This window comes from Mercenaria mercenaria, chromosome 10 (genome assembly GCF_021730395.1).
Source record: "Mercenaria mercenaria strain notata chromosome 10, MADL_Memer_1, whole genome shotgun sequence".
NCBI classification, from domain to species: Eukaryota; Metazoa; Mollusca; class Bivalvia; order Venerida; family Veneridae; genus Mercenaria; species Mercenaria mercenaria.
The window spans coordinates 63,399,587-63,412,180 of record NC_069370.1 but is presented as its reverse complement, the minus strand read 5'-3'; the positions used below and the strand labels follow the sequence as shown (position 1 = coordinate 63,412,180).

The 12,594-nt window shown below is 35.6% G+C and overlaps 1 protein-coding gene across 1 annotated transcript; it reads left to right on the top strand.

The window, feature by feature from the left end:
- Nucleotides 1–621: 621 nt before the first annotated feature.
- Nucleotides 622–2,157, top strand: LOC123560253 (uncharacterized). Its single transcript, XM_045352490.2, has 2 exons — nt 622–796; nt 1,148–2,157. The coding sequence occupies exon 2, from the start codon at nt 1,554–1,556 to the stop codon at nt 2,154–2,156; it is 603 nt and encodes a 200-aa protein (XP_045208425.1). The 5' UTR covers nt 622–796; nt 1,148–1,553; the 3' UTR covers nt 2,157.
- The last annotated feature ends 10,437 nt before the right edge of the window (nt 2,158–12,594 follow it).

Below are 12,594 nucleotides of genomic sequence, written 5' to 3'. Positions count from 1 at the left end.
ACCGGCAAAAAGAAGACCAGTCGGGGACAACACTCATATAAATTGGTCAAACCTTGACCTCATCCGATACCTGTTGTTTTCAGCGATCAAGCGGCTTGATTCCACATTTATTTATGTAAAATTATCAAATAATATCCAGAATTATGAATTTTCTGGTAATGTAAGCTTATGTATGTATGTATGTACTGTGCACGATTAACCTGTACTGTGCAATAAAAAAAAAAAAAACTCAATATCTTCACATAACTGTGTTCTGTGATTTATCATCCATTAATTTGGTCCTTATAATTTTCATGTCACAAATATTAAACAATCTGAACGTCGAATTATGTTGACTACCGCATTGGTTGAATTATTTTATTTAACTGTTTTCCTGCTGTGAAACATTTGTTATTTACAGGGATCTAACAAAGTTCACAGAATGTTCTGATATATTAAATAATGTATTAAATAATTATGATTCTATCAGAATATTCCATGAACTTCATTGGTAAATCTGCCCAGACCTACGACATTATAAATTTTGGTCTAGAATAATTGTGCGTAGATCTACTTGTATGAAACTACTTCCAATACTGTAAATTCAAATTTTCTTCATTTTTTTACAGGGAAGAATAGTCATTATGTTGCCCTCCAGATCATTCAAGCTGGTAAGGACTACAAGAAATCAGCCGTGATCCATCTCTCTAAGTCTGAATCTGCCATTACTGCTGCAATGAAGAACCTGTTCCTCATGTCTGACCACAGCCTTCCTAACATGTTGATTTCTGACTTCAATGACCACTGTATTGACCAGGTAGCCTAGCTATATCATTTTTACTTATTATTTCAGGGTGACACTGTGAACCAATAAAAAAATTGTTACAAATTAAAGTGTCAGATCTATCACTCTTGAAACCTCATTCTTGATGGTATAAGCAATGGCCATGAGGGTACGACAGAAAAAAAAGTTAGCTATTCTTTTTTATGTTTTGAACTGTGTCTTGCTAGGGAATTACTTTTACCATTTTGCATTTGCTTATATGCAGTAACCAAATAAATTGAAACATAGACACATTTTCAGTATAATATTTGCAAATATCAGCTAATGTGTTTGCCCGCTTTAACTCTATAAGCAGAGTTAATAGGTAAATTTTATTTTTGACAGGGGTTTCCAGCCGGAAGTCCTTCAAGATTGACAAGCATACCACTTACGAGCACAGTACGAGTGTCCACGAGATGCAGGAGTGCATGGTTTCTGTTTTGAGGGCGTGTTAGAGCCATTTGTGAAAATTATAGTCCCCTCATTAGTGTGTTGACTGAGGATAAGGGAGCTAAGGCTCAGGGTCTTCTGAAGAGCATATCCACATATAAGTTTGTTTACACATCACACTTTCTGGCAGATGTTTTGAAGCAATTGGGCATCTTGTGCAAGACTTTCCAATCAAGTTCTATTGACTTCACCAGTGTCTCTTCATGCTTGGAAGTCACTCTTGGTGAAGTCAAGAGGCTGACTGAGTCAAAGCAAGGCAAGATGCTCAAATGTTTCAAAGCTGCTGTTCCAGAGAGTGTTGATGGCTTTGGTGAGAGTGAGTATAAGGGTCATGTACTTAAGGATAGTGAGAAGCAGAGTGGAAGCAGAGAGGGCATGTGAGCAGTTTGGGGAGAGAGTACTGGTGAACTTGGAGGAGAGATTTGCAGATGTGGGTGACAGTAAGATTTTGAGAGGCTATTGTGGGATATTTGATCCGTCTGTTTTTGTGAGAGAGGGTGAGGTTTTAGAGGAGTGTATTAGGACTGTGAGTCAGCATTTGGGTGAGGAAGATTTTCGAGAGGAGTACATGCGCTTCAGGGGTGAGGTTACAGAATGTTTTGCAAGGGTGGCAAATGATGTGAACAGTGTGTGTCAGTTGGCCCTTAGAAAGAGAGATATGTATGAATGTGTGGCTGATGCAGCTTACAGACTGTTGTGCATCCCTGTGTCAAGTGTAGAGTGTGAGAGAGGGTTTAGTGTACAGAACTTGATAAAAACCAAACTTAGGAACAGACTTGATACAAGATCTTTGTATTTATTGATGAAACTTCAAACTGATGGTGGTCCAAAGTATTCATTTGATTTTGCAGCTGCATATGGTAAATGGAAGAACATGAAAAGCAGGAGAATCTGTGGTTACTAGAACTTTTCATGTTCTGCCATTTATCAAATGCTGTTGGAAAATCACATGAACAACATGATAGTACAAGTATTCATGAAATTGCCATATTTCACATACTTTGCATTAAATTTTGTCTATATTTTTTTTTATGCAATATCTAAATCATGTTTTCATGGAAATTATAGAATACATGTATTTGGGACTGAGCTACCCAGAAGTAGTGATTATTTTATTTTTTGAAATTTGTTGATGTCTATACAGATTTCATTGTTGAATTTGTTTCCCTTCTTTGCTATATAATAAGCTTTGGTTCCACCTACTGACTGTGGAAGAAGTCTGCTCCAGAACTTTTTCTGAGCTAGAACGTGAGGCTACGATAACCCAAACTTCCTCCAAGAAGGAAATAAATAAGCAATATACAACCAGACTTCATGGTTGTTCCTTGTAAGAAGTTTCACCAGAATTCCTTTTAAACTATGAAAGTATTTACTCCACAAATTTATTGTGAACTTGAGGAGCTACCAGTGCCCAAGTGCTCCCAACCTTTATCTTTGCAAAAAAAATATATATGTCATGCACAAATACACATCATGGTGATTCTTGTATGAAGTTTTATGAGAATCCCTTTAAAAATTGTGGAAGTATTTATGTGGCTACGGCAACCTTTCTCCACTCTAGAAATAAATATGTGACTTGTTACACAACTATACCTCATGGTGATCACTGGTATGAAGTTTCACTACAATACCTTTAAAACAGCATAAGCTTGAAGATCACTCCATACAAAAATATGTGAACTGAGTCCATCAACCCTAACATTTCTTTGTCCAAGAAATCTGAGAATGTCACACACAGTTACAAATTGTCTAGTGTTGACTTGCATGAAGTACGTTTCATCTGAATCCCTATAAGTAGTAGTTACGTATATTTAGATCAATTTTGATGACATTTTCCCACGTAGAATTTTTTCTAAAATATAGATAAACTAACATAGGTTCTATAACGTGATGAAAAATGTATAGGTCCATGTCCAAAGACATCTGTACATTTCAACCCAATTTTGAGACATTTAAAATCATTTAATGTGTGAAACTTTTTAATATCACATTTTATCTCTAGAAAGATAGACGTGTTGCCTTATTAACAACCTTACTCACAGCCAATGTCGCTAATTCATAAAGAGTTTTATTTCCATATGCCAAATCCAGGCTTTATTCTACATTATCTGGATAAATATATTGTAATAACCTCCCTTTGTCTTCCTTTGTTGACTAACAACTATGCAGTTAAATTATTAAGTTACATATTTATAAAGTTTCAAGCAACATTGGTTCAAATAAACAGACTGAAATTGTGAAACAAACAAAAAATGACACAATACTCAGTTATAAGATTCACATTAAAGGGAGGTAATTATAATTGTATATTAAATACAATAAACCACTAGGCCACAGAGGCTCTTGAATTTATAGCTTACATCAGACATGCTCATGTAAAATAATGTACTCTTTGAAAAACTCAGAACTATTACAATCAAAGGTCTGAAGTACCCAAGAGTCTGCCGTTAGAACTAAGCAAAAGTAAATAACTTGACACATTCAAAAAAATCTTAAGACACTGTATTTGAGAGATTCCGCGGCATTGTTTTAAATTTTTTGATGACTGTTTATCATGCGAAAACAACAGGTGATAGTTCTTAATTTTTTGTAAAAGGTTTTACATTTCAACATTTATAATTCCAAGGTTTGTTGTTGGTAAGGCTCTATGGGTTCGGTAGTGTGTAGTATTTCTATCTCAAATAGTATATGATGGCGCCATTAACCGGGGGTTTGAACCTCTATATGCAGCTCGTCTGGGCATACCATGTGATGCTTTAAGCACTGGTATTTACAATAGGGGTAAAATGACCTCAAGGGGAGGGGTGCGGTCATGACTGTTACAATAAGGCTGTTATTATTGTCATTATTAATATTGTTATAATAATTATTATCATTATGTACAACGCCATTGAATATATCATTGTATAAAAATAGGCGTTTAATCAAATTATTCAGTTTCAGTTTCAGAGTCGGCTACTGACTGATGCAGTAGAAAGAAACTCGTTAAAGTATTATGATGCACCTTTTTCCTTAGATAAAATTTTATAATGCATCATAATTAAGTTACATATCTTTATCATTAAAATACACATTTTCTAAATTCTTAATATTTGATAAGCATGTTTAGTATTAAAATGTTTGTCTTAAAGTCAGGATTTTGAATCAGTAGAGCTCATTTTTCAATTATTAATTTTGTTCCAAAGACTTTGAAAAACTTCTGAAATTCATCTTTACATTTTTTAAATTACTGAGAAATATCTTATTTTTCTGCTGTCTGTCAAACATAGTCATTTAATGGCCAGTTTATTTCTTTTTATTGTCTTCAGTTGACAACTGTGGCCATTTTTTAAGTCTGAATATGTAGTCCTCTGTTTAAGGGTGGTTATTTACTTCTTAATGTAACACCTTTAGGCTGACAGACAGAGATAGGTAAGAAGTCAAAAATATAACCAAGTTAGGCATTTCTAATTTAAATGGACACTTCCCGCTCTGAAATGGTTGAAGTGAATCGTAATCGACCAATGGAAACTCGACATATTTTTTCAGACGAACCAATCAGATACTCTTGGAAAGCAAACACAGTTTTAAATATATGAATTTTTCAAAGTCCAGCCATCATTCTATGCTTGGACATTGAAAAATAAATGTTAATATTTCTTTTTAAAGACTGTGTTTGTGCTATTTTCCAGTTTAGCCTACATTACAAGTAGTTTATACAAGGCAGATTGGGAGAACATTATATTTTGGTGGAGGTATAAACTAATGAACTCTCCCCAAATCCTAACTACGGGCACTACCTGAGGAGCCTAGGAGATGGACCACAGTCTGCAAATCTGATTGCTACACCTGTGAGGAACAAGGAACGCAGAGATGCTGGCAAGAAATCTAACAAGACCCCTGCAAGTGAAGAACAACAACCACAGCACCCACCACCCCCGCCAGTTCTATAGGACGACAGTCTACCACCTCCTCAGCTGCCACCACCTTTAGAACCAGAAACTGAAGATATAATGGCTGGTCCACATGTCCTAATCGAGAAGTTTTTTGGCGAGCCCAGACAACATGCAGAAGCTTGGTTTAAGAGATATGACACCATCTGCAAGGCAGTGTATAACTACAATGATAACAAAGTGAAAACGATATTTCCTGTACAATCTGGTGGTCAAGCATTATATTGGTATGGGTCACTGTCGGACGAAGTAGTATCTGATCCAGACAGGCTACTGGAAGCATTCCTGACGAGATTCGACGGATCTGATGGAGGCTACTTCTTCGGATCTGTCTGCCAACGCCACAGTGAAAGTGTGCATGACTACACAACAAGATTTCAGGAACTGTCAAACGGTACACAGATGCCAGTGGGGTGGCTCATATCCACTTATGTCGATGGGTTGGTCCCATCACTTAGGAGAATAGTTAAGCCCCAAGAACTGAAAACATTGGACACAGCAAGGCGTGCTGCCCTCCGTGCAGAAGCAAGTAAGCTGGACTGTGTCCAGGTAAATGCTGTGAAAAGTTCAGAAACGGAAAATAAACTGGACTCTGATTGAATTGCTGAGGCATCAAATACACTTGACGTCTCAGCAACAACAACAACAACAACAGCAACAACAACAATATCAACAGCAGATGACACCATCCCCAGACCGTGGACGGTACCATAGATGAAGAGATGACAGACCAGGCCCAAACAAAGGTAGGAACTCTGTTTCTCACAAAGAATCTAATCATTTATGTAAAATTTGTGAAGAGACAGGTCATTATGAACAAAATTGCCATAATGCCGCTAAAATTAGGGAAATGTACTTATTGTCAAAGTCAAACCCAAACCAAAAGCCTGTGTCTGACAAATAGGGGTGCACGCCTATTCATGGACAGACGTCTGTGGATGGGCATAAAGGTACAATCAATGATAGGTCACCTAGTGTTTCTGACTCAGACAAAAATATCAATGTGCTTAAATAAAAATTTAAATTCTAAACCTGTAAAAAGTAAAGTTAAGGTCAAAAATGTTAGTGTTTCAAAACAAAATATTGTTGATGAGCATTTAAATTCAGATAAACACAAAGATCAATGTGCTGAAACTAATGAATGTATGTCTATTAAATTAACAACACATTTACATAAAAATACTGCACAAGTTAGAGTCTTAAATGCTAAAACTCAGGCATTAATTGATACAGGAGCTGGTGTTTCTATTGTCTCTAAAAATTTCTTAAGGAAAGCAAATGTTGATATTGGCACTTTAAAATCTACAAGTTTAAAAGAAGTTACAGGCGTAAATGGAAAAAAGATTGATGTGCTAGGTGAAATCGAATTGCCAATTGCTATATCTGGACTGTGATTTCCATTTAAATTTCATGTGCTAGATTCTGTTCACCATTCTTTATTGATATTTTTTCGTTGATTTAACATTGCGATTTTTTCACTTTTTGAACTGTCCAAAATACAACAGCCACGGTACCCAATACAGAAATTGTATTGAAAGGTCATGTGGTATCAATGGGACTTGCTGATTAGTAGTGATTTTAAAAGAAATGGTAACAAGAGGGTCATTGACCCTAAAGCGCTCACCTGTGTTACATGCTTCAAGTGTGTTTGTATAATGTAATGGTACAAGTACAAAGTAAGGATTACATAAATATCAAGGCTCTAGCTATTATGGATTCAGAGAAGATATTCAAAGTCTCTTTTATATTAGCCTATATTATATACACGTCACAAACGGGGGCATAGGCATTTTCGACCCTAGAGCAATATTTTGAATAATCATAATGGTACAAAGTCAGACCCCTATATCACATGCCAAATATCAAAGCTCTAGCTGTTACGGACTCAAAGAAGATATTCAAAGTTTGTTATATACATGCCACCATGGGAATGAGTAGGAAAGAGGCTGGCTGCTGCGGCTCTGTGGCGAATCCCTCTCCTCTTGTTGGCTTTCTATATCACAACATGTCCCGGCGGCGGGGTCCATCCAGTGAGTGGCCTTCTCTATGATACGTTACCACTGGGTGTAAGTGGGCTGATAGGGAATCAGCCCTAGAAAATGTAATGTTTATTCATTATTCTCCATCTTATTGTTAAAACTAAATTATTATTCTCTTCATCAACTTAGTTATCCACAGATCAAACAACAGTTCCTTTCCATTTTAACTATTTTATTATAAACACATCTAAAGTCAACTTATTTACAATATGTATGCAACATTAATCCTTTGAATGCATTGTTCATTTTTCGAATCTTAAAGAGTTTTCAGCTACCCACCAAGGGGTGGCTGTAATAGCCACAATATGTCTTTTTTGTCACTTCATGTTGCTTGTTGTATATCTAAACTTACTATCTTTTTTGAATGAAGTTCAGTTACTAGTTGAACATAGCAACCGATGAAATTTTTGATATGCCATTCAATGAAATTTGAGAATTAGAATATAAAAACTGACCAATAAAAATGTCACTACACAATTAATTACTTAAGAAAGCTGGACAGGAAAATTGCCTTATGGCTTCATACTTATCAATAAAACAATCAAAAAGATTTAAACAAAAAAAAAAAAGATAATGTCCAAGTTGACAATCTGGCTTAAGGCTTAATTCCTATATTTCAAAAGAACTTGAGAATAAAAGCATTTCCTGCCAAACCTGTCAGTTAGTCAAAATTAATTTCTATAAAAACCTTTAGAATAAAATACAATACATCTGAAAATTAACATATTAAATAAAAACATATATATTTAAATAGTGTAAATGAAAACATAATATAGTTAAATATCATACATACTCACTTACAACCTTAATCATAAAATTATTTTTATATGCAAAGTTTACTTAATTTTATTATATTTTATAATTTTTCTATTTTTATTATTTTATTCTTCAATGAAACTTGGGATCAATTATGCCCACTGAGGCATATATTATAGCATGATAGTATATACATCTCTCATTCAGGGGCATCACAATTTCTGACCCTAGGGCAATATTTTGAACAATTATGGTAGATTCAAACCCTGATATCAGAAGCCAGATATCAAGGTTTTAGCTATTTTCACTTTAGGGAAGAAGATTTTTAAAGCTTGATAGCTGAAAACATATTTTATTTTAAATTTTCAGAAGAATTTCATTAGCAAGCTGGTGATATTATTGTAGGGATAATACACGTTTTTTTGTGTATATACTGCAGAAGCCCGCAGGATTGTGACCGAGACCGAAGGTCGAGGTCACAAACATATCCCAAGGGCTTCTGCAGACGTTAATACACAAAACAAACGTGAATTGTCGCTATTCTTGCATAAAAAAATATTTTTACGACGATTTATGTATTGTTTTCATATGATTGTGATGACTTGACGATTCCTGTACATTTTTTATTTACCATTCCTGTTGTTCTTGGAAACGGTAAACATGTTTTAAATATCCGTATCCAGGGCCCGGAAATAAACAACACTATCAAAAGCACATCCTGAAGGTTTTTAAGTGATTTTTTTATCTCTCATTATTACAAACATAAAATTACCAATAATTGTTCATATCATTTCACAATTTGATGGACTCAATCACAATTTCAAGAATAATATCTTGGCATTCGAGTTATATTGAGTACGGACACGCAGTTGGAGTACGGATAAGTACGAACGTAGTGTCAAGTTTCCAAGCTGTTTATATAAATTCTTCGAGAAATTAGATAAAAACATACCGACTGAAACTTACCAAAATCATAAATATAATACCTAAAAACGAACAATAGCATAAGTTACACGCGATACTTATTTATTCACAGTTATTTACAATAACTGAACAGACGCTTTGTAAAGGGAGTGAACTCTAAGAGAAGCTAGTGCGTACATTGATGGGGGCAGTACGTTTGGGGTTGGAAACAGATACAGCTAAACATACTATGGATTACATTGTATCTATAATGCTACAAGATGAGGTTGTTAAGGAAGAAACAAGACGCAGATGCCAAATATCAGTGTGCGTAAAAATACATACATATATCCCTGGCAAAACATTTCAAAAATAAAAATCATGTATTAACAGCACTGAATTGCCTTGTTTGCACACGATTTTTCTCCTGTTTATACATGGGTGGATCCAGTAAAAAAAAGTAGTTTTTATGCAAGAATTTGACAAAGCACATAGAGACACATTGGGTTCAGACAGGCCATGTTAGTGGCTCCGAACCCTTTTTTCTTTGAAATCACTCCATGTGCATAACTACAAAATGTAACAAGTTTTGTTAGTGTAGGACAATATTTAAACAAGAGGGTCATAATGGCCCTATATTGCTCACCTGTTATCACTGCACTTAAAGACAAGAAGGTCAAAAAATCATAATCAAGATCAATCAAAACAAGAGCTGTCGGAGGACAGCAACGCTCGACTATTTAACAGTCTTGTCGCTTGAATGAATAAGAAAGTCGAAAAAGGGGCATAATTTAGTAAAAAAGTAAAATAGGGTTATGGAACCTGCATAGTGCTTATCAGCTCATGACAGTGGACAAGTGTATGAAGTTTCAATCCATTCCCATTAGTGGGTACTGAGATACCAGCTTACATATAAGAATTTAAACCAAAAACTCCTAAGTTCAAAAAGGGGCATAATTTTGTAAAATGCATAGTTGAGTTATTGACCCTTTGCACTGCATGTCATATCATGACAGTGAACTAGTGTGTGAAGTTTCAATCCTTTCCCATTAGTGGATACTGAGATACCAGCTTACATACAAAAAAAAAAACTTAACCAAAAATTTCTATGCTGAAAAAGGGGCATAATTTTGTAAAAAAGCAAAATAAAGTTATGGGACCTGCTTTGTGCATGTCAGATCATGACAGTGAACAAGTGTGTGAAGTTTCAATCCATTCCCATTAGTGAGTACTGAGATACCAGCTTACATACAAAACCTTAACCAAAAAATTCTAAGTCGAAAAAGGGGCAAAATTTTGTAAAAAAGCAAAATAGAGTTATGGAACCTGTGCAATGTAAGTCAGTTTATCACAGTAAATAAGTGTGTGAAGTTTCAATCCATTCCCACAAGTGGTTACTGAGATACCAGCTTACATACAAAACCTTAACCAAAAATTTTTAAGTCAAAAAAGGGGCATAATTTTGTAAAAAAGCAAAACAGAGTTATGGAACCTGTGCAATGTAAGTCAGTTTATCACAGTGAATAAGTGTGTGAAGTTTCAATCCATTCCCACAAGTGGTTGCTGAGATACCAGCTTACATACAAAAACTTAACCAAATCAGGACGCGGACGCCGATGCGGACGCGGACGCGGACGCCGACGCATGGGCGAGTCCAATAGCTCTACTATTCTATGAATAGTCGAGCTAAAAATTATGAGAAAATTATAGCTGAACTTTTCTTAAATTTACTTCAAATAAAATTATTTTCAAATCAGGCCAGTAGTTTCATACAAGAAGTTTTCTGTATAGCCATATGGGAAAATGAGCCCCTCCCCTAGGTGGCCACTTTTTCAATGAAGCAAAATTATTTGATGGAATTTGGTAGAGGGCTGTATCCCTCATGAACATTCCTGAAAAGAACAAGAAGATCACTGAAAACAATGACAAATGAGAACCATCACAATCACACAACATAACAAGAGCACCACCAAGCAGGGAAATATATGCCCGAAGGATGTCATCAGAGGAGGATAGGAGCAAAATTTTGACTGATGAAGTCCCAAGGGACAGGAACAACAAAGGGAAGAAATTAAAAATAAATCTAAGTCCTTAGAAAAAATATCTAAGTCCAAAGGACAGGAACAACAAAAGGAAAAAGTTTAACCAAAAGGAAAAAAAAATTCTTACAAGGTACAGATATGTCAAAATACACCTAAAATTGGAGGTACCATCCATGTTGTACCACAGGAAAGTGGTCTCTGTTTTTCCCTATGACCAATAATAAAAAAAAGTTACTAAATAAGCTATTTATAGTAACATAAAAGGCAAGTAATTAAAAAAATTATTGTAAGTGAACAGAAGAAGGATCTGCCAAATAAAAACAAGAGCACTGCAATGCAACGCAAATGCAGAGCAATATACACACAAAACAAAGTCATATGACCTTTGACCCCTAAGTGTGACCTTGACCTTGAAGTGAGCCATCCAAAACATACGCTCTGCACGTCCTTTTGATGAGGTGAAAATTTGTGTCAGTTTTTTTTTTAAAATCCTTCAAGGGGGGCAAGAGTTACAGAGTGGAAGGGAAATTGCTAACCTTGAACAGACAGACAGCCACTGAGGGGATAACATACTACGTCCCTTCGGGCATATAAAAAGGAATCGAGATCTTATGGTGATACAAGTTGTGTGCAAGTTTGGTTAAAATCAAATCATAAATGAAGCTGCTATTGTGCAGACAATGTCAAAATAGCTAATTTTGGCCCTTTCGCGGGGGCATAACTCTGGAACCCATTATGGGATCTGGCCGGTTCAATAAAGGAACCAAGATCTTATGGTGACACAAGTTTTATGCAAGTTTGATTGAATTCAAATCATAAATGAAGCTGCTATTGTGCAGACAAGGTCAAAATATCTAATTCTGGCCCTATCAGGGGCCATAATTCTAGAACCCATAAAGGAATCTAGCTAGTTCAATAAAGAAACCAAGATCTTGTGGTGATACAAGCTGTGTGCAAGTTTGGTTAAAATCAAATCATAAATGAACTGCTACTGTGCAGATAAGGTCAAAATAGCTAATTTTGGCCCTTTCAGGGTCCATAACTCTGGAACCCATTATTGAATCTTGTCGTTTCAAGACAGAAACCGAGATCTTATGGTGACACAAGTTTTGTGCAAGTTTGATTAAATTCAAATCATAAATGAAGCTTCTATTGTGCAGACAAGGTCAAAATAGCTAATTCTGGCCCTTTCAGGGGCAGTCACTCTAGAACCCATAATGGAATCTGGTCAGTACCCATAATGGAATCTGGTCAGTTCAAGAAAGGAAACATGATCTTATGGTGATACAGCTGTGTGCCAGTTCAAGAAAGGGACCAAGATCTTATGGTGATACAGTTGTGTGCAAGTTTGGTTAAAACAAGCAAATTCGATGAATTGGAATCCCCCGCCGAAAGGGTCAGAGTTGAGGAACGGCAAAAAAATATATCCTGCAAAAAGTTAAGAATGTTACCAAGAAGCAAATAATTTCATTAGTCAAATCAAAATTAAAGAAAATGAATGGTTTGTTTGGGGGGGGGGGGGGGAGGATACAACAGTTTACATGTTTACATGTTGATTATAAATATTGGTAGAAAACGAAAAAAGAAAAAAAAAAAAAAAAAAAAAAAAAAAAAAAAGTGGGGGGGGGGGGGGTGAGAGGGAGAGGGGTGACCAATGTAAGGTGGTGACC

Excerpts from the sequence above, each read along its gene's own strand:
- LOC123560253 (XM_045352490.2), top strand. The coding sequence starts at position 1,554 with ATGGCTTTGGTGAGAGTGAGTATAAGGGTCATGTACTTAAGGATAGTG.